This window comes from Botrytis cinerea, chromosome 4, assembly GCF_000143535.2.
Source record: "Botrytis cinerea B05.10 chromosome 4, complete sequence".
In the NCBI taxonomy this organism is placed as follows: Eukaryota; Fungi; Ascomycota; class Leotiomycetes; order Helotiales; family Sclerotiniaceae; genus Botrytis; species Botrytis cinerea.
This window is the reverse complement of record NC_037313.1, coordinates 310,871-332,631: the sequence shown is the minus strand read 5'-3', so window position 1 is coordinate 332,631 and position 21,761 is coordinate 310,871. Positions and strand designations below refer to the sequence as shown.

Sequence of the window (21,761 nt, the reverse complement as noted above, 5' to 3'; positions counted from 1 at the left end):
TTCCCATTTCGACCGACATCTGAAAATGTATTAGCGTCAATTATACATTGCGTGTAAGGCTTATTAGTATTGTAGACCAAAGAGGGCTAGCTAGTTAAAATGCGGTTAGTGGGGCAAGACCATCAACTCACCGACTTCGAAATTCTTCTATACGATATATTTGACCACCAACAACTTTCACTATTAAGAAATCGGAAATTATTGCGACATAGCAGATATCTGTCTCTTTACGATTTCATTTATTCACGAATGTGCGATAATCCATACATTATTAATTCAAGCCGGAGGTTTTAACTGTGTGGGAAACTTACCACTTTCAACCATGTCCGAAATCATCTCGTTCGATAACCTCGATACTTATCCCAAGTCAGAATACATAGCTGGTCTTGAGAAGGCTACTAATTTATTATTTTGGGTAGTAGATGAAGAACTTGACGGGTGTTTTACTGGTACGTACAGGTATAAGGATAAGTTAGAAGGGATTGGAGTGTATGCTTTGGCAAGGCTGGTAAACAGCGAAAAGGGTTACCGTCATAGTGAGTGGTGTGTTTTTCATCGGAAGTTCAAAAACTTATAACTCTCTCTTTCTAGTGACTTAACGCGACGATCCAGATGAAGGTATCTGGAAGGTCCTTTCGTTTAAGGGTGTTCGGTCTGGCGAGGTGGGAGAAGATATTGGTAAGGCTGAGAAAGAAGCAGCCGCTGTGTTCTCAATACTTCAGTATGTTACATATATTCAGAGATCCATACCATTCTAATTGTTAGTTTGCATTGCAGGTCGATGTTTGCCATCTCATCCAAAAACGAAGCTGGCACTACGACCTTGCATGCATACATTCCTGAAAGAGATGGAATAAAAGCCCCATTCGCATCATCTTTGGTAAATCTAGGTCGCGCAGCGATAATACGAGTCCAATCCGCATTAGCAACAGGTCTCATATCTTGCAGGTGTATACGCGGTAATGCTCATCCTGAGCATGAACCTAATCCTCACTCTCACGCGAATCCTTATCGATACGTCGAATTAAACAAGGACGAGGAGGGTCGCAACTCAGTATTCTCTAAGCTGGAGGAATTATAATTTGGAGATGCTGAATTAATGAACGCTTTGCAAACTGAAGAATCAATTAGGATGGGTGTTATAATGACAGCGATTGATGAATTACAGACGGGTGATGGTTGAAGTTGCGAGCACCGAGAAGAGGTTTATATTGAGCAAGATGGATGAATGAACCTGAATCATACGAGGTTTACCTTGTGTCTTTTTTCACCGGAAGCTGTTATGAAGTGAGTTCCTTGTGATTCAATCTAAAGCAATTTATTCAACCAGAACAATGGACCGAGAGACGAATGTAAGGAAGTTGTTCGTCCAAGTATGCTTTAAGCACTGGAAGCTAGTTATGTGGCATCTGAAGAGATTATATTGTAATGCCTTTTTATTTTCTTTGACAGCTATCTCAGTATCAAATCCTGGATGATGAGGGGGAAGGATACGAGCAGATTCATCCGAAAAGACTGAGTCAACAAAGTATTAATACTCGGCCGAAATTGACTTTTATCAGCCAGTGTCATTTCAGGCTAATAAGCCATTTACTGTTCCAACGTTTGTATCAGTGGCTGATGCAGATTGTGCTCAGATAGCGGCATCGTTAGACGGGGTTGTCTCTTTTTCTTCGAGAACATAGGTTATCATTGAGTGGAGGGATAGAGTTTGTTTAAACTTCTTTTTCATCTTTTTATAGCATTGTTCTTCATATATAACGGGAGCCATAAGAGCAATGGATCGAGATGAATTTAGAATAGAGTAACAGCAACCTTGCGATGAGTCTGTGATGGGTTCTGAAACTTCGGATTGAGAGGGCCCTTCCTCAAGTTTTGAAAGTTGAGTTCTATAACAACGTGGTTTTTGCGGAACCACTGCATCCCAAGAGTTGAGAGTAACTTGGGGCTCAGCCAAGCTACCCAGACAGAGAACAGTTTCATTATAGGTACCGATCTTAATTGGTACGTCATATCCATACAAGATGGTGGTGGGGGTTTACATCACCAATAAAGGAAGATACGGGGGTGTTAGGAGGTGATTTCACTATCCGTAACCTATGACAATGTACAAGTCTGAAGTCTACACTTTTGAGAACACCAGTATCTGAAAACAAAACAAGAAAAATCTTCTTTCCATCCTTTCTTTGAAGTTGAGTCTGGAAGGAAATTTGGTTAGTCTTGTTTGTGGATACTGTAGGGTAGTGAGGCAAATAGAAACTTTCATACTACTTATATCCTAGAGAATTAGATAGAGATATCAATAAAATGCGTACCATCAACTGCATTTGCAGTACCTCGGCGAAAGAAATAGCTTTCAACTTGTCTTCAAAGCCAGCATCCTTCCCTAGACGGTCAATATAAAAGGCATAAGTCGAATAGGACATTGGTTCTGTTTTGACTTCACCCAGCCATTAGTGGAACAAACAGACCTTCGGAAGATTGGCCCTTTGAGCCATTCTAGTTTCCAATGTACCTTCATAGCTTTCATACCCTGACTTCCAAGGTCCGTTGTGAAGAAGGGTTCGGCAGATGTATAGCCATAGACGAGAATTGCATAACCACGGATTGCGCGTGTCAGGATGTGAGAGATCGGACAAAGAATCGGTAGAGAATTTTTCCAGAATAAGAAGGTCGTGCTGAGATGAGTTAGTCAGGATTTCGAAGGTAGGAAGAAGCAACGTACAGTTTGGGCTTATTATCGACACTTTTATGATGCCGTAAGTGAACTTCCATAGCAAGGTGTCTTCCCATAGACCTGAGATTCTGCAATATCCAGAGACAGATGTCCTTATAGCAGAGTGCTTTGTACTGTCGTATTGACTCGCCAAATTCATTGTATTTTACGTCAATACAAGTCTACGGAACCGATTCCCCAGATCCACTAATCTTAATGATACGACATTCGCTTGTGTCATCTGCTATGGCAATATCTGCCCTATGAGTGCCGTAACTACTATCAGGTTCTCTGCAGTCTCTATCGTTGTCAAGCTTATCGTACTCAGAATCATCGGCATCCTCGATGTCGCTCTTATCGTTCCAATCGTGAGATGTTGACTCTCGAGATCGCACATATTTATCGGTCTCTGCCTTTCCAAAAGGATCTTCGCTAGCTTTGCCCTTTGATTAATGAACGAACTCTGCAGGTCGACCGCCAGTGTAGGATTGAAACAGCATTATAGTAACTATATCATGTCGATCGTCCTTTGTAGGCAAAATAGATTTATCGCGAGCCCAATGCTGGACAAACAACAGAAGTAAATCATCTGGTCCGGTCGCTGGCTTGGCTTTTGCAGTAATATCTAATCCGAAATTATCTTCTAGCGTGCCATTAATCACTATACTTTGCGAGGTTAGTTTAGAAATATAAAAATAAAGTATAAAGGAAAGATTTTAATGTACCTTAAAATGGCCTCATTCGAATCATTTGTATCAAAAAATGTGTCATTAACCCGATGATAGAGCATCTTGAAGTCCCGCCAGTATTGATTGACAGACTTTCTCTTCCCCTTCTTTCGCTTCTTCGCCAGAGAGGTCTTGCAGACCCAATGGAGGAATAGCATTATTGTACCTTGATCGCAATTCTGCTTAAAAATAGCTGTTCATCAATGACCGATACCAATATGATCGCAGTATCTATGTATTCTTTAGTATAAATAAATTATAAAAATGAAAGATTTTATATACCTGATAAATATCCGTCTGATGTAATAAATGCCAGTTTTCGTATTTTCGGCACCAATTGGCTGCAAAAACTGTGTATTGTTTAGATCAACCCGGAAAAGTCAATAAAACTCTCTGCTAAGCTTCTTCTCTCTCTCTTTAAGTTTTTTATCATTATCCTTACGTCGTCGCAGAACATTCTGGAGCTTTTTGAGAGTGTCTTACGCAAGAATTTGGATAGTAGGCTCCATGTTTGGTCGAGGTTGAGACTGGGTGAAGATGGTAAATTTGTGCTCCAAGGAAGCTTATGAATTGCTGGAAACAAACAGGAGGAAATATGAAGGAAAAAAAGGAAATAGGATTACAAGGATAAGGTTGAAAGATAGAATGAAAGTAAATTGAATCTATGGTTACAAATAATTATGGGAAGTGAAAAGGCACTGCGAATTATCATAACACAGACAGCCATTAAGGCAGAAAGAAGAGACACAAAAGTCCCCTTGATGGATAAGAAAAGAAATGCCAAGACAGGATTTTGAGTTAACATGTTGGTGGGGCGTTTCTTGGAATACGGGGTTTCCAGAACGCGGATCTTTGACATGGGGAAATTTAGCATGGGGAAATTTAGCATAATCACGTGCAATGTATGCAGGCTCAGCAAGCAGTTGAGGCTATGTAAAACAACGACTATACTCATCGAATGCAGTAGCTTTAAATCGCTGTAATTAGATAGCATATGCTTCTTACATGAGTGCTCACATGCTCACACGAGCGGCCGGATGAGGCTTGACCTCCATGGTCATTCATAGAACAATCAATAACTACAAGAAGCAAACCATCAAAAAATAAGCTCCAATAAGGTTAAATCGATTCAAAGGTTATTAGGCAGCTGCATCCTCAATAACGCCGCTGTCAGTCTAGCTGTCAGCCGCACTAAATTCTTGCCATCAAGATTCTTTCTTAAGAAAGACGCAAATAGACTTTCAAGCACTTGTTCTTTTAAACTTGACTAAGAGTCAAGAACAATTGTCGAGAAAAATATAATGAGTAACCTATTTGAGTATATCATTCTATGGATTGAATGCCCTAGTCACGCAATGTATATAACTAGATTTCGCAATAAAGTTATCTAACAAGTGTCTTTAACACAGCCTCAATACAGCCTTCATTTCAGACATCTAGTTATATGATATTGTTGTTTAATGAAGCTATCCGGAGTTGAATAATATGTGGAGTGCGCGTTAGCGTATTGCGCTAGTGCCCACTCCGCCCACATGATCGCTGCCATAACAGGTATTGAGTACAAGCCACCTTGGATTTGGTATCATTTATACTAAGGCGATGTGATGTAACATCCAGAACTTCACATTCTTTGGCGCTTTCAGTAAACCAAAAATCTGATATAGAAAAGAATGAGGAAATACAATTGTTCACAACGAACAGTGATTATTAACATTAACAAATATAACCTTATATTCGCCTTTATTTTAAGTTAATTATTGGAGTGCAAGTCGCAAAAGATGCGCTTTTAAGTTTTGCGAGTTAATTAGAGGCAGCCGAGGTTAGTTTCAACCTAACAGGGCAGCAATTCGGTCAGGTCATATGATAATATTTTCCTATAACATATGTTGAGTCAGGAATTCGGAAAATATCATTTTACGATTTAATCAGTCAATTCTAAATAAAACCAACAAGTTGAAGAAACAGATGAATCAGATGGATCATTCCGCTCAAGCAGATCAGTTGGAATCTCTCGGGATCGGATATCGAGATAAATATCAAAGAACGGGAGCAATAAAGGATTTGGAAACAGCTATTCAACAATTCCAAGAAGCTCTTGACGCCACACCAGAGAATCATTCAGCTCGAGCAGGTCGACTTCATTTTCTTGGAGTTGGATATCGAGATAGGTATCAAAGAACAGGAGCAATAAAGGATTTGGAAACAGCTATTCAGCGATTCCAAGAAGCTCTTGATATCACACCAGAGAATCATTCAGATTTTGCAGGCCGACTTAATACTCTTGGGGTTGGATATCGAGATAGGTATCAAATAACAGGAGCAATGGAGGATCTGGAAACAGCTATTCATCGATTCCAAGAAGCTCTTGATATCACACCAGAGAATCATCCAAATCTCGCAAGTCGACTTCAATGTCTTGGGATCGGATATCAAGATAGATATCGCAGAATGGGAGAAATAAAAGATTTGGAAACAGCTATCCAACGATTCCAAGAAGCTCTTGATGCTACACCAGAGAATCATTCCATTCGAGCAGATCGGTTTCAATCCCTTGGGATTGTATATAATGATAGATATCAAAGAATAGGAGCAATAAAGGATCTAGAAACAGCTATTCAACAATCTCAGAAAGCTGTTGATGCAACACCAGAGTATCATCCAGCTCGAGCAGGTCGATTGGAGGCTCTTGGGGTTGGATATCGAGATAAATATCACAGAATAGGAGCCATGGAGGATCTGGAAACAGCTATCCAACAATTCCAAGAAGCTCTTGACACCACACCAGAGAATCATTTAGATCTTGCAGGTCGATTTAATTCTCTTGGAGTTGGATATCGAGATAGATATCAAAGAACAGGCGCAATAGAAGATCTGGAAATGGCTATTCAACAATCTCAGAAAGCTGTTGATGCAACACCGAAGAAGCATTCAGTTCGAGCAGGTCGATTGGAGTCTCTTGGGATTGGATATCGAAATAGATATCAAAGAATAGGCGCAATAGAGGATTTAGAAATAGCTATCCAACAATTCGAAGAAGCTCTTGATGAAACACCAGAGAACCATCCAGCTCGAGCAGGTCGATTGGAGTCTCTTGGGATCGGATATAGTGATAGATATCACAGAATAGGAGCAATGGAGGATTTGGAAATAGCTATCCAACGATTCCAAGAAGCTCTTGACACTACACCAGAGAATCATTCCATTCGAGCAGCTCGATTTCAAACCCTCGGGATCGTATATAATGATAGATACCAAAGAACAGGAGCAATAGAAGATCTAGAAATAGCTATTCAACAATCTCAGAAAGCTGTTGATGCAACACCAGAGAATCATCCAGCTCGAGCAGGTCGATTGGAGTCTCTTGGAATTGGATATCGAGATAGATATCATAAAACAGGAGCAATGGAGGATCTGGAAACAGCTATTCGGCGATTCCAAGAAGCTCTTGATGCTACACCAGAGAATCATTTAGATCTCGCAGGTCGATTGGAATCTCTTGGGATCGGATATCAAGATAAATATCAAAGGACAGGAGCAATAGAAGATCTAGAAACAGCCATTCAACAATCTCAGAAAGCTTTTGACGCAACACCAGAGAATCATCCAGCTCGAGCAGGTCGATTGAAATCTCTTGGGATCGGATATAGTGATAGATATAGAAGAATGGGAGCAGTGAAAGATCTAGATACAACTATTCAACTATATCAAGAAGCTCTCGATGCAACACCAGAGAATCATTCAGCTCGAGCAAATCTATTAGCATTTCTTGGGACTGGATATAGTGATAGATATCAAAGAACAGAAGCAATAGAAGATCTAGAAATAACTATTCAACGATTCCAAGAAGCTGTTGACGCAACACCACAGAATCATCCAGCCCAAGCAGATCGACTTCAATCTCTTGGGGTCGGATATAGGAATAAATATCAGAGAACAGGAGCAATCAAAGATCTAGAAACGGCTATTCAGCACTTTACGAAATCTATCGATCAAATTTCATCTCCAGTTAGCGCTCGATTACGATCCAGCAAGATTTTGCTTGAATTGTACGCTGTAGGCACGTCCTGGTCATCAGCTTATCGAGTTGCTTCCAAAAGTCTACTGTTAATTCCCCTGCTTACACCCCGATCTCTTCAGAATTCTGATAAACAACACTTGCTTGCTGATATAGTTGGCATGGCTTCTGACGGAGCTGCGATAGCGTTGAATCTAGGACGGGATCCGTTTGATGCACTCAAATTTCTCGAGCAAGGTCGCGGTGTCCTCGCAACATCTCTGCAAGAAATTCGTACAGAAACGCTCGATCTGGAAAAGCAACACCTAGAGTTAGCAAAAGAATTTAACTCCCTGCGGCAGCAGTTGGATTCTCCGATTGCAAATTTAGTATATGAGCGTCATGCACCCTCTGGACAGGATCAAACAAGTAAACGTAATGACGTAAGCAAGAGGCTCAATGAGGTTATTGAGGAAATTCGCCAGCAAGATGGATTCAGAGACTTCCTACTTCCGCCAAGCAAGGAGGAAATGGTGGCTGCTGCACGATTAGGATCAATTGTGGTAATAAATGTTAGCAAGTACCGCTGCGATGCAATACTTGTTGAAAAACATCAAATACGGCTGTTACATTTGCCAGACCTTAGCAAAAAGGAAATTGAAGAAAAGTCGGTTGAAATTTTGGGCACTCCCAAGGTTCTTGAATGGCTATGGGATGTCGCAGTTCATCCAATATTGGAAGCTCTTGGGTTTATCCAGCCTCCATCTGATGGTAATTGGCCTCATGTATGGTGGATTACTACTGGACCTCTAAGCAAATTTCCTCTTCATGCCGCTGGCTACCATAGTAAACCTTCTATGGAATCAACACTTGACAGAGTTATGTCATCTTACAGCTCCTCTATCAAGACAATTATCCATGCGCGGCGACGTTCTGTTGTGAACAATATGCTACATACTCCTGCCCATGCACTTCTTGTTGCCATGAAAGTTACTCCAGGTTGTAGCAGTCTTCTATTTGCCGAAGAAGAGATCGTGGCATTAAAAACCCTTTGCAAATCGATGAATCTTATCCCTCTTAAGGCAAAGGCTCAGATGGAAAGCGTTAAGTCGCATCTGCCTAAATGCAAAATTTTCCATTTTGCTGGTCATGGACACACGAATCTGACAGATCCTTCACGAAGCAGTTTGCTTCTAGAGGATGGCCGTCTAACAGTAGCTACTCTTCTAGAAATGAACCTCCGTGAATCGTCACCATTTCTCGCCTACCTCTCAGCATGCGGTACAGGTCAGATCGGAGACGAAAAGTTCTTTGACGAGAGTATCCACTTGATTAGTGCATACCAGTTAGCTGGCTTCCGTCATGTTATTGGCACTCTATGGGAGGTTAATGATGAATCTTGTGTGGATATGACAAATATTACATATGGAGTGATACAGGATAGAGGAATAACAGATGAATCGATCTGTCGGGGGCTTCATGAAGCTGTAAGAAAGCTTCGAACCTGTTGGTTAGATGGGTCATCAGAGAAAAGACGTGTGAGAAAGCGAAGACAGCTCGAAAAAAACAAAGCATCTTTGGAGTGTAATCAAGGAACAAGGAACGTGAGCAGCAAAGAACGGGATACCAGATTGCCAAGGAGTGTTTTGGAAGACGATTCAGATGAAGGAGAAGATGAGAAATCAAGAGGACCGTTGCATTGGGTTCCATATGTTCATTTTGGCGTATAGTTTCTTTGTCTGATTTTATCTAGAAGCGATTCATTTACTATGTATATGCAGCAAGCGTAGCATCGATTTGGAGCTAATTATTTTACTATAGTCAAGTATTCTTCTACGAGAATATAGACACGTTTTCATTGATGTAAACTGAAGCTAAAAAGAGAAGAAAGAAATTGAGCAGAAAGCATGCCTTCTTCAAAACCCTTCGCCTGCATCACAAAATATATATTGCTACAAATCTTGTATTCCTGCACATAATTCCCGAGTTGCTCAATCTATGACACAACTGATACAATCCACTTAACCTTAATACCTTTTGATTCCAGGCCGCTATCCCTATCCCATTTACTGCTACTTTGAAGACACGCGGATGCGGAAGTTGACTGCGGCCCAATTTTCCGGAGGACCATCACCTCCTGTTTCCCTTTTAGTATTAGGCCGAACCACTTCTAGTGATTTACCGAGTTCCGGCAACTCCAGTGAAGCAAATGAAGTTAGTCGAGTGGTGAGGAACACTTTGATGACCTCTTCATGTTGATCTTGCCGCCTCTGCTTTATGATGTCTGGTGTCCTTATCTTTAGTTTTCTAGTCCAATCATTGGAATTATTTGATTTTTCGAGTACTTTTCCTGATACCGGAATAACCGCATGACTCGCATGGAGAGCACCTTCTATTTCCCAAAGTGGCCCTAGACTGAGAACATAAACATAAAGATTATAATCACCTTTGTTCTGCACATGCAGATGAATTCGGTCGCCATCATCCACTTCTACCGAGCATTCTAGATGGGAACACCCAGATTGAAACCAGCCTGTCTGTGAACATCCTGGATAAAAGTCTTTTCCAACTGAGTTGGTAAGTTTAATGTTGAATGATTCTCTAAAAGGGTGTGTTGGATCTGCTAGTGCTTTGTTGACTATATTTTTCACTAGTTTAAACCTCGCGATATGCTCGATAATATCTAAAATACCATCTGGATTCCCCGTTTTATGATGTGTTGTGCTAGGCTGTTCAATAATTATTGAGGATTCATCTCTGATTTCGTAACCGTTTTCGGTTCCGTTATTTTGAATCACGAGGAAAGAGGTTGGTTGTTCTAGAGTCTGATTCATATCGATGATATTGAGTGATTGTCGTTCTTTCCGAGCTGTCTCCCAATCATCATGAAACGGGGCACTGAGCTGGATTCGAATGGGGAATTTCCTCAAGGATAGGCGTGTAAGCGGTGTTGCGAACCAACATGTCCTGACTTCAGTAGATGCTATATTTAATAATTTCAAGTCTGAAACAAGAGTTCGAACATGTATGACCTTGGCAATTATTGGCTCTCCCGATTCAGAATTGGAATCGCCGAAAGGATGTAAGAAAAATTGATCGCCGTCACAAATACCATGTATATGGCCAGCTTCTAATTGTATGTTTTTATCTGGTTTTATGACCACGAGAATAGATGTTTGATTGATTCCCGTTGGGACGTCTCCAAAAAATCCTCGAATATTGGTTCCATAACACATAGGATTCTGTCCCTGGCAAGTTTTTCGGACCCTGATAGACAGGTATTCGTAAATAAGCTTTTGTTTCACTGTAGGACCACCAGACTCTTTCCAGGCTTTGAGTAAGAAATAGGATAGCACCCCATGATATTGTTTATTATGTTTATTTTTACTGAAATCATGCTCTTGCGCTTTCTCGTGAGGACCAGCAGCAGTGATGATCATGTAACCACTTGGATTTCTCAGCGTATCACAAGATGCGGCGATGTGGCGGTAGGTTGGGTTAAGATACTGCTCATGAGAAGATGGATATGCAGCATCGACCAGAGGGTCGTATTCAAGAAATCGGATTGAAGAATCGTTGCGCATGACGCCACCAGACTGGCAGCAATCTAGCACAAGCGTCACTGTCAATTTCTTATCCACCATCTTACTGAGCAATTGTGTCAATTCCGAGCCTTGCAGATAACGAAGACCGCGATTGCTCCCTCTATCAAAGAGAACCAACATCATGGGTTCTGTAGAGTCTTTGGAGGTACCATGCCCAGAGAAATGTATGTATACGGAATCGCCGGGCTTGGCTGAAGAATTGATATAATCTAAACTGGAGATTATATTTGCGTATGTTGGCCACAGCTCTGGCTCTTCGATCGGATGAATAAAATCTGCACTCAGACGAGAGTGTTCATCGAGCGTACTCGCCGTTAACATCTGTATATGTTTGACATGCAGTATATCTTCCATGTACTCCTTGATTTCTTGGACATCTCGTACACATCCTTTCAGCGACCAGTCTTTGTAGGCGCCTGTCGGCAACAACTGTTGATAAAGATTGATTCCGATCAAAAGCGCATGACAATTCGGTTTGCTTTCGTCTTCTTGCATGTTGAACAGTAGTTTGGCAATAACAACCTTCCAAGCGATCGTAGTGATAGCTATGAGTAATCCAAAAATTCAAAACACAATATCTTTAGGATGGGATAGGATGGGATAGGATGGGATAGGATGGGGTAGGGTGGGGTAAAATGAGTTGGGATTGGAATTCAGTATGACTTTTGACCAAAAAATCAAAATGACGCTGGGCTCGGAATATTGTTGAGGTTGCACCCCATATGACGCAGTAAGCCTTCACCTGTTCATGCAAAAGGATCACTGGCATGTTGAGTAACAACCAAGATTCTTGTCTTCCCACAATGGCCGGGCGCATTTGATCACAAGCGAAAATAAATGATTGAATTCTTGGCTACAAAGGGTATTATTACGTCTCCATCGGGCGTTGGTAGAAACAATATCAGACCAACGCATCATGCAGCTTCTAGATTCGTCTCTTCTATCTCCTCGCCATTTCGAACATTCTGGCCTTCGTCATCGCAAAGAACGTATCTGCCTGCAGAAGCCACCTGTGCGACCTTGTAAGGCCCGTGGCGTGGTCCGCCGGGAATAAGCAGATACACTTTATCTCCAACGTGAAAGCCCGCTTGCTAGATTTAAATTCTTAGTCAGCGCATTTCGAAAATCGCATTTGAAGATGGGTCTCGAACAGTAAATGATGCATCAACCCAAACACGGCCATCACCATCAGTAACCACTTGCGGCTCTGGGCTTGAACTCGGACTTCTGGATAGGGATTTAGCCGAGTAATGCTTGGAAAACGTGGAGTGATGCAAACCTTTCGATACCAGTCATTGTTGTGTTGAGTTTCAGGATGACAAGCGGACACCAGACAGATATCAGAGGGAATAGTAAGACTGCTTCAAAGTTAAGTTGGATACTTTTGGAAAGAACGTCGTGTAGAATTTAATTTGGGCATCAAATTCTTTTTGTATCATTTGCATACTATGATGAGTACATCGTCTTTCATCACATTCCCTACAGTATGCCTTGGGTAACATCAATATGCATACGCTTTGATGGGCTGATTGAGATTGAATGAACCCCCCATCACCATCTGCTGTCGAAGTTGTAATACCACTCGGTCAGGTAATTGTAAATTAAATGCTTGTATGCTAAGCCTTGAATGCTGACTTGATCAGGTTGATGAGGCGGAATGTTCAGGGATCAATTATTGTGTATTTGATCGGTACCAACTAGAGGATGCTTGTTGCATCAGAAGACTCAGCTGAAAGGTAGACTTGTCCGCGCTAGCCAGTTACATCATTGATTACCTGCATAATGGTGCTTACATGCATACCCGTTACTCGGTGAGTGGGGTTGGGTGGGATGGGTAAATAGGCATATTCTTAGGCTTTCACTAATATAGCACGCTGGTGTTCGGCTACTTCTGACAAGGCTAAAGTCGCATGATATGTGGAGAAAGGCATCCCCACGGTTAGATTAGATTACAGTATCAATATTCATTTTTGCGACGATTGAAAATTTGCGAGATTTAAAATGCAAAGTACTCTACCTACAAAACGAAGTATAAAAGCCTATATTGATCGAACCTATGAAGCCTTAAGCTAATGTTATCTAGTTCAGGATTATAGACCAGGTTATCCTCAGTTTTCTGCCCTTATTTCGACCCATGAATCTTTTTTTTTATGTCGACGCTTCCCCAGATTACGTGCTCGATTACTTCTTTTAAAACAAGACAAGTTGTCCTTGTTAGAACAGCGTCTGGATGAAATTGATCAGAATGAAGTGTGTCCTCTTTTTCTTGGTCAGAGTCGATCCGATAAGAATGTAGCTCGCAGTGCCCTCTTGTCTGAAATTGAAACATCTCTAGCTGAATATGGTGAGATTAAGATGTTACTCTAGCAAAATAAAAGTTATTAATATGAGTAAGATTCGTTTGTTGAAAGAACACATCGCTTTCTGAATATCAATGCTGCACAAGGAAGAGAAGTGCAGAGCTTGAGGAACTGGGTGAGTAACACAGGTAGCTTGAGTAGAGAAGAGACAGCATACTTGACATACGACAAGGAATTAATGTCTTTGGCTCCTCCTGGAGATGATGCAATGAAACGGTCAGAGAATTGGGTAGAGGATGCACTCATCAAGTTCTATCGGGTTTTCCGAAAGGTACATAGCAAGTTCTTAGATGCAATAATAAGCTAATAATGTGTAGGACTCTCTACATAATATCTCGGATGGTCCAAATATCTACATCTATTCTGGTTCCATGATCAAACACCTAGGGAGGATCTTAGTTCTTTTCCTTACAATAACTCTACTGCTGATACCTATCATTGCTTGCGCCAGAATTGACAGCATTTCAACCCGAATGATGATGATCATGATTTCAATAATGTTGTTCCTAGCGATCGTATCTTGGTTAACAAAATCGAGAACAATAGATTTGATTATGGCAGGGGCGACGTAAGTGATAAAAGTGATATCCATAAGATAATTAGCTGATCACAAACTTGTTCAGATATACTACAATCTTGACTGTATTTGTTTCTCAGACAAGTAGTAGCTAGGAAAACTGCTTCATGCCTCAAAAAGACAATGCCTGTTGGGGCTTGCTACAAATAAATCGAGACTCCGTCGACGATAGGTATCCGCCACAAATCAAGATGCACGTTCGACTTGTTGTAACTTAAAAGGTTCTAGAGATAGGAGGAAAAGAGAAATTGAACTATGTATGCACTCGTTTCTATATATCTAGCTAGAAACAATCAACCATCTCTGCCTTAATTCGTTGTAGCCTTCAATCTAAGAATTGAATTGGATTGAATAAATCAGCGTCTACTCTGAGTCTAAGATTATATAAGATGGTTACGGGCTCTAATGAGCTCTTAACGGACAACAGTATGGAGGTAGGCAAACCAATTAGGCCGGCTAGTTACATGATTTAGGTGATTGAAACGTCCTCAATCTACAAGTTGAGTGAGGTAGGTGAAAGCCAGTTCTGGGGGAGAACCCGCCTTATAAACGCCAAAGCAAGGGTAAATAAATCGATACGAAAATATGTGGGGTCTCGGTTGGAAGGGAGATCAATACCCTCTATTAGCTTCAGCACCCCCCTTTTCTGGCCTCCCCTTTCTTCCTCTTCTTCTTGTATTCTAGCAAGGTGCCACGATCTAATGGCTATTCTGGTTGAGTTGATGAGCTCTTTCACGGAGCTCGTGTTGTAATTCTTCATCCTCAAAGGGTGACTCCTCATTACCACTTACTTAAGCCTCAAGTCGTTCTTCTGGCTACTCATTTGATACTGACAATCCCATCCATTCCCGAGAGAGCTCGTAATCCTCACAAACTGACTCCGGTCTCATAGTTGTATCGTTCTGGTTAATTTTGTCAATTTCTATCCCCGGCCTCATTTCATCCGATGGGTCCGAAGGGAATGAGGCGGCACATGCACTTGCAGACCTAAGAGCATTCAAACCCCAGCCGCCGTATGGCCAAGCAAGCCATCCTACAATCGGCGGGATTGAATCGATTGCCAGAGCCCTCTGCGGCTGTGCCAGCAATTACAGCAAGAATGATGGGCTGAAAATTTCCTCAAGCTATTCTCGAATTACAAGAAGTAGCTACCTACCTATACTATTAGAGTACTACCAGAATTAGATCTCCCACACTCTATACTACACCGATTCCTTACAATCTGTGCAACACACAAAGACTTTGCTTAATACCATCGGCACTTTCAATACATTAATGCTATACTGAGGTATTTATATAAAAATGCTAAAGCACCACTACATATCGTTCTATATCCACTTACTAAACAACACTTCAACGAGTGGCCGTCTAAGCCAAAGAAAACCCCCACCACAGAACTCAGTGGAGGCTGTCAGGTACCTCAGATTCTTATTAATCGCTAGGCCTTCGGACTTCCCTGCACTACTGAAACTTACTATATTCCACTCCAGGCTTTGTCTCTAGCCCCCCTCTCCCCACTCTCTAATATAGCTCTTATAATCCCCCTCTATCGATAGCTTTCTGTCCTCCCTCTACGCTCTCACTCAAACACCTATGGGCATATGTTACAGGGCATACCGCAACATTGGTATTGCGTAATGAGCTTAGCTTAGTGCTCAATAAACTGGCTCATTGTGGAATGAGCTAGAGCATTGCTCAATAGACTATGTTGCGGTATGTCCTGGGCTAATGCGTAGTTTATGGAATATATATGAGGCTATTCCACAATGAACTAGCTCATATTGTAACAGCCCTTAGTATCCACTACACTACCTATTATATTACAATTTTATCAGTTTCATATAGAATTTCAATTTCAATTTATTCAATTACCTTCTATTTACTATATGTATTTTCTTTCAAAACTTATTCAATGAATTGACCAAATCCACCAAATCGATCAAATTACTTATTATAGAATATGTACTAGTAATATCATACTTCGTTTTAAATATATCTCGCTGTCTCTTTCCAGTAAATAAATAAATATATATAATAATTCATTACTCAATGAACTAGCTTATTATACAATACACTTAGGATATTGAACAATGAATTTGTATAGTAATCCTAAGTTTATTACAAAATGCCCTGATTGTAATTTGTTAAACTATGCTTTAGAACACATTGAAACATAGTTTATAAAAGTAATAAATTTAGCTCATTGTGCAATGTCAATGTTGCGGTATGCCCTATAACAGATTTATGGTGATGTAGTTGAATTATCGTATATTAAGTTTAATTGCCATTGGCCTTCTAGAATCCATCACTTTTCTAGGCTCCTGATTTTGTTACCCTGTCGTTTCTCAGTGTGAAAGTTATGAGCAAGGCACAAGGTGATGATTTCGCAGGTGGTGCAGATAGAAGGGCAAGCGGTCATAAATTGTGTAATCATCTGATAACTATCATGATGAGGGGAAAAAAGACTTTTCTTCTTTTCAGGGTATCAAATATGTGAGATTCTCGGTGTCTTCTCATCCGACCTGTATCAGGGAAAACCGGTTTTCAACTCACGCATTACGATCACGTGACCGTTTCTTGACACGTAGGCAGACTAACCGCCCGCCTTCGAGCAAAATCTTGAACCAACTGCTTTTATTGTTTCCATATTTACAAAATCATCTAATACTCCTTGAAGGGTTACTTGTCGGCACTATGCCATGGAAAAGTACTTTCAAGAAACAATGGGAGAAATTTCGTAGAAATCATAGCACGGCTACCTTGTCGCCTGCTCCTATGATACCATCCACAGGTAAGGTGTTGTGAAACGCTAATTTCACACCTTCGTAGAACTACAAAGATTGCCTAGCCACTAATACGGAGATATATCAGATACTGGGGAAACCTCCTCTAGCGACCCACCAGATATACATAGCTCCCTTCCGAACTATCCTAACAATAGCGCCCGAATCTCTCCAACCAGTATAGAACCAGTCACCACCTCTGTTCTGTCAGAGGCTACGAACAACTCTTCTAACCATGCTGCTCAAACACATAATCCGCCTCCCGTCCTCAATATTATCAATTCAACTGCCGAGGCTGATCCGTCACAGTCCGTAACAGATCCTGCAGCGCAGCGGGATCAAGAATTCCAGAACCCAAAGCTTTCCATATCGCAGAGACTATGGAATGCTGCTTACGATAACCTGGAGAAGAATGACAATACTGCAAAGCTTGTCAACAATTATGTCGAGATACTTGTGGCTAATAGAGGTTCTGGTGCCTCCGCTTCTGAACCTGACGATATTCTGGCAGAAGTAAAAGACCCGAATAAGCGACAGAAAAACATGGAGTATTTGGTTCAAGAAGGCCAGACAAGAATTGCTGTGACTTCGAAGACTATAGAAAATGTAGGCAGTGTCATCGAATATACTGAGAAAGCTAAGGGAATAATCGATGCAGCAATTGGGAACATACCGCAAGCCGCACTTCCATGGGCTGCTATTTGTCTTGGACTACAAGTAAGCAACTGTTCTTTTATTTCGCATACTTAGGGTTAGCATAACTAACTATATTCAGATTCTCTCAAATCCCGGAAAGTCAACCAAATTGAATCGTGAGGGCATTGCTCATATTACTTCCAGAATGGAATGGTATTGTGCTCTCACCGAACATCTACTGAAAGAAGACAAGATTGAGAAGAGGGATGAGTCTTTTGAATCAGTACTTAAGATTTTGGAAGGTGAAGTTATCAAGCTATACGAGGAGATTCTCAAATATCAAATGAAGAGTGTCTATTACTACCGGCACCGAGGGCTCGTCGTTCTCCGTGGGATAACTAACTTGGATGACTGGGCAAGCGATCTGGAGCGCATCACAGATGCCGAAGCTGCCGTTGAGAGAATTTCGCATCAGTATCATAGAGAGTATGAAAGTAGCACTCTATGCCAGCTCGTCAATTCTAGCAATAAGACAGAAACACAGCTCGCTAAAATTCATCAGGCCCTTCAATGTCTGATCACCCAGCAGAAGAAAAATGAGGATGAAGAATGTCTCCAACACCTTTGCGTCATAGATCCACAAGACGATATAAAGGCCATTGAAAAGATGAAGGATCAATTTCTCCCTGAGGCTTTTAATTGGATCCTGAATACTAAGGAATACACAACATTCGTTGATTGGAGCAGTGATGAGCCCTCCTTTTCTCCATGTCGACTGCTATGGATCAAAGGTCCGGCCGGCACAGGGAAGACAATGAACTTGATTGGTCTTATCCGCGAATTAATGGACCAACCTGCTGTATTTGCCCCTAAGGTCTCACACTTTTTTTGTCAAGGCAAAGAGAAAGCCAAGAACAACGCAACGACAGTTTTGAGATCCCTGCTGTGGATGCTACTTATCCAACAAAAGGATCTCATCTCGCATTTGCATACTAAGTATAAAAACGCAGGCGATTCTCTGTTTACAGGCTCGACTACAAATACTGCTTTGTTGGGGATATTCCAAAATATATTCCAAGATCCTCTTTTACAGCGGACGTACTTAATAATCGATGCTCTTGACGAATGCGACAAGGACTTGAATGATCTTCTCCAACTCATCTCAATTTCTCTTTCCAAATGCGATAAGGTTAGGTGGCTAGTTACTAGCCGTCCTGAGGTGGAGCTTAACCAACTGAGTAATACAAGTAGTATACTCGAATTGGATGCTCAGAGTCTGAAGGATCCAGTCAACATATACATCAAACACAAGTGCTCGGCCCTGAAACAAAGAAAAGGATATACTACAGATATTTTGGCCAAGATTGAGACTAGAATTCGTCAGCAAGCTGAGAATACATTCCTTTGGGTATGGCTCGTCTTTAAAGAGCTCGACCAAAAAGATAAATATAACAGGCCATTGGATGGAGAATACGCTCTCAGTACAGTGGAAGAGATGCCCCGTGGCTTATCAGAGCTATATAGCCATATAATGGAAAAAATCGAGGCAGGTTTGAGAGAAGATCCGAAACATTGCAAGAATATCCTAGTCGCTACACATTTTGCATATCGTCCACTTTCTCTCGCCGAGCTTTCTGAACTCGTTGATCGGTCACTTGAAAAGACACAGGGGGATGTCGAAAAATGCGGCTCATTTCTAACAAGCGCTGAAGGAACAGTCTCTTTGATTCATCAATCAGCTAAGGATTATTTAAAGAAAAGGTTTGAAACGAAGATTGGGGACGGCGCGGATCTCCAAGGACATATGGACATATACGAACGCTCAATCATAGTTATGAGTAAAATTCTGAAAAGAGACATCTACGAACTTAGAAACTATGGAATCATACCGAAAGATTCTAGATCACCTAGCATCAATCCGTTAATGTCAATACGATACTTCTGTATTCATTGGATCGATCACCTCTGCGATGCAAATGACCAAAGCCTCGATTTCAGGAAAAGGTTAGCGGAAGATTCAATAGCATATGAGTTCATCACCAATCATTTTCTCCATTGGTTAGAGAGCCTATCCCTTCTGGGTGAAATTTCAGAGAGTGTGCAATCGATAAGAAAGATTCTGGAAAAGGTATGTTTATATCCATTGTGACTGCTTTCAAAAGCTAATAAGTGGTGCTAGCTACAACAGGACTCTAGTCCTAAACTATTCAAGTTCTTAAAGCATGCCGAGAAGTTTGTCCTTAGTCACGGATCAATTATTGAAAAGGCACCCTTGCAGATATATGGTTCTGCGATTGTATTTAGTCCCTTAATAAGTGAGGTTAAAAATACTCAATGGAAAGAAAGACTATCATTTATCGATGTAGTCGGAGGTATCAAAGAAAATTGGGACGCACATCAACAAACGCTTGAAGGCCACAGCGGTGGGGTTACAGCAGTTGTTTTCTCACCTGATAGCAAGACAATAGCATCAGCCTCTGATGATCATACAGTGCGACTTTGGAATGCCACATCAGGTGCACATCAGTATACACTTGAAGGCCACAGCGGTGGGGTTAGAGCAGTTGTTTTCTCGCCTGATGGCAAGATAATAGCATCAGCCTCTGATGATAAAACAGTGCGACTTTGGAATGCTACAACAGGTGCACATCAAAAAACACTTGAGGGCCACAGCGGTGGGGTTACAGCAGTTGTTTTCTCGCCTGATAGCAAGACAATAGCATCAGCCTCTGATGATAAAACAGTACGACTTTGGAATGCCACATCAGGTGCACATCAGTATACGCTTGAAGGCCACAGCGGTGGGGTTACAGCAGTTGTTTTCTCACCTGATAGCAAGACAATAGCATCAGCCTCTGATGATCATACAGTGCGACTTTGGAATGCCACATCAGGTGCACATCAGTATACACTTGAGGGCCACAGCGAAGGGGTTACAGCAGTTGTTTTCTCGCCTGATGGCAAGACAATAGCATCAGCCTCTGATGATCATACAGTGCGACTTTGGAATGCCACATCAGGTGCACATCAAAAAATACTTGAGGGCCACAGTAGCTGGGTTAGAGCAGTTGTTTTCTCGCCTGATGGCAAGACAATAGCATCAGCCTCTGATGATCATACAGTGCGACTTTGGAATGCTACAACAGGTGCACATCAAAAAACACTTGAAGGCCACAGCGACTGGGTTACAGCAGTTGTTTTCTCACCTGATAGCAAGACAATAGCATCAGCCTCTGATGATCATACAGTACGACTTTGGAATGCCACATCAGGTGCACATCAGTATACACTTGAGGGCCACAGTAGCTGGGTTACAGCAATTGTTTTCTCGCCTGATGGCAAGACAATAGCATCAGCCTCTAATGATCATACAGTGCGACTTTGGAATGCTACAACAGGTGCACATCAAAAAACACTCGAGGGCCACAGCGACTGGATTAGAGCAGTTGTTTTCTCGCCTGATGGCAAGATAATAGCATCAGCCTCTGATGATAAAACAGTGCGACTTTGGAATGCCACATCAGGTGCACATCAAAAAACACTTGAGGGCCACAGTAGCTGGGTTACAGCAATTGTTTTCTCGCCTGATGGCAAGACAATAGCATCAGCCTCTGATGATAAAACAATACGACTTTGGAATGCCACAACTGGTGCACATCAGTATACACTTGAAGTTCATTCAACAATTCACTCTATATCTTTTGATAAAACTGGCTCTTATCTCGATACAGAAATTGGTAGAATTCTCATTAAAGACTTATTGATTTCAAATTCCTCACCAATTCAGAATCTTTCTCAAAAACATAAGTATAAAGGCTTGGGCATTAGCCCTGATCAAGAGTGGATCACCCGGGACTCAAAGAATGTACTGTGGCTCCCGCCGGATTATCGACCAGTCTGCTCGGTAGTTTCACAATATACATTGACAATTGCCATCGGCTGCTCAAGAGGCGAGGTACTGATCTTTAGATTCTCAGCCGACAAGGTTTAATGTGTTATAGGACATACCGCAACATCGACATTGCGCAATGAGCTTAGGTCGTTGCGCAATAAACTAGGTTTTGGTATGTCCTAGGACGTAGCGTCGTTTTGTGAATATGAGGCTATTTCATAATGAACTAGCTCATATCGTAGCAGCCCTTAGTACCCACTACATCGCCCATTACACCACAATTTCATCAATTTGATATAGAATTTCAAATTCAATTTATTCAATTTCCTTCTATATTAACTAGTTTATTGAGCAATGAATTATATTATATACATAAACGGAGTGTCTTCGAATTCGTTACATTCTGATTGTAATACCAACATTTTCCCATATTAAATCTCCTAAATCTGATCGTGTGCGAACGGGCCCTC

At 41.4% G+C, this 21,761-nt stretch overlaps 7 protein-coding genes across 9 annotated transcripts; 4 read left to right on the top strand and 3 right to left on the bottom strand.

The window, feature by feature from the left end:
• The first annotated feature begins 74 nt into the window (after positions 1 to 74).
• Positions 75 to 1,334, top strand: BCIN_04g00890 (hypothetical protein). 2 transcript variants are annotated; one of them, XM_024692347.1, is made up of 3 exons: positions 75 to 536; positions 592 to 721; positions 778 to 1,334. In XM_024692347.1, the coding sequence occupies exon 3, from the start codon at positions 782 to 784 to the stop codon at positions 1,079 to 1,081; it is 300 nt and encodes a 99-aa protein (XP_024548122.1). In that variant the 5' UTR covers positions 75 to 536; positions 592 to 721; positions 778 to 781; the 3' UTR covers positions 1,082 to 1,334. The 2 variants fall into 2 exon arrangements, with proteins under 2 accessions (XP_024548122.1, XP_024548123.1); XM_024692348.1 differs by having other exon boundaries at positions 766 to 1,334.
• A 252-nt stretch (positions 1,335 to 1,586) lies between these two features.
• BCIN_04g00880 (hypothetical protein) lies at positions 1,587 to 4,226 on the bottom strand. 2 transcript variants are annotated; one of them, XM_024692345.1, is made up of 5 exons: positions 3,727 to 4,226; positions 3,442 to 3,675; positions 2,726 to 3,382; positions 2,269 to 2,678; positions 1,587 to 2,198 (listed from the first exon to the last, which is right to left on the bottom strand). In XM_024692345.1, the coding sequence occupies exons 2-3, from the start codon at positions 3,600 to 3,602 to the stop codon at positions 3,166 to 3,168; spliced, it is 378 nt and encodes a 125-aa protein (XP_024548120.1). In that variant the 5' UTR covers positions 3,603 to 3,675; positions 3,727 to 4,226; the 3' UTR covers positions 1,587 to 2,198; positions 2,269 to 2,678; positions 2,726 to 3,165. The 2 variants fall into 2 exon arrangements, with proteins under 2 accessions (XP_024548120.1, XP_024548121.1); XM_024692346.1 differs by having other exon boundaries at positions 2,726 to 3,377.
• Positions 4,227 to 5,086: 860 nt separating this feature from the next.
• On the top strand, positions 5,087 to 9,296 carry BCIN_04g00870 (hypothetical protein). Its single transcript, XM_024692344.1, has one exon. The coding sequence runs from the start codon at positions 5,410 to 5,412 to the stop codon at positions 9,166 to 9,168; it is 3,759 nt and encodes a 1,252-aa protein (XP_024548119.1). The 5' UTR covers positions 5,087 to 5,409; the 3' UTR covers positions 9,169 to 9,296.
• Positions 9,297 to 9,369: 73 nt separating this feature from the next.
• Positions 9,370 to 11,698, bottom strand: BCIN_04g00860 (hypothetical protein). Its single transcript, XM_024692343.1, has one exon. The coding sequence runs from the start codon at positions 11,536 to 11,538 to the stop codon at positions 9,511 to 9,513; it is 2,028 nt and encodes a 675-aa protein (XP_024548118.1). The 5' UTR covers positions 11,539 to 11,698; the 3' UTR covers positions 9,370 to 9,510.
• A 187-nt stretch (positions 11,699 to 11,885) lies between these two features.
• On the bottom strand, positions 11,886 to 12,441 carry BCIN_04g00850 (hypothetical protein). Its single transcript, XM_024692342.1, has 3 exons — positions 12,323 to 12,441; positions 12,195 to 12,270; positions 11,886 to 12,134 (listed from the first exon to the last, which is right to left on the bottom strand). Exons 1-3 carry the CDS (start codon positions 12,337 to 12,339, stop codon positions 11,958 to 11,960), a joined length of 270 nt encoding a protein of 89 aa, XP_024548117.1. The 5' UTR covers positions 12,340 to 12,441; the 3' UTR covers positions 11,886 to 11,957.
• Positions 12,442 to 12,926: 485 nt separating this feature from the next.
• BCIN_04g00840 (hypothetical protein) lies at positions 12,927 to 14,308 on the top strand. The gene is made up of 5 exons (XM_024692341.1): positions 12,927 to 13,072; positions 13,127 to 13,387; positions 13,439 to 13,674; positions 13,721 to 13,971; positions 14,027 to 14,308. Exons 1-5 carry the CDS (start codon positions 13,045 to 13,047, stop codon positions 14,073 to 14,075), a joined length of 825 nt encoding a protein of 274 aa, XP_024548116.1. The 5' UTR covers positions 12,927 to 13,044; the 3' UTR covers positions 14,076 to 14,308.
• A 2,293-nt stretch (positions 14,309 to 16,601) lies between these two features.
• On the top strand, positions 16,602 to 21,720 carry BCIN_04g00830 (hypothetical protein). The gene is made up of 4 exons (XM_024692340.1): positions 16,602 to 16,771; positions 16,852 to 17,480; positions 17,539 to 19,527; positions 19,579 to 21,720. The coding sequence occupies exons 1-4, from the start codon at positions 16,675 to 16,677 to the stop codon at positions 21,388 to 21,390; spliced, it is 4,527 nt and encodes a 1,508-aa protein (XP_024548115.1). The 5' UTR covers positions 16,602 to 16,674; the 3' UTR covers positions 21,391 to 21,720.
• Positions 21,721 to 21,761: the final 41 nt, after the last annotated feature.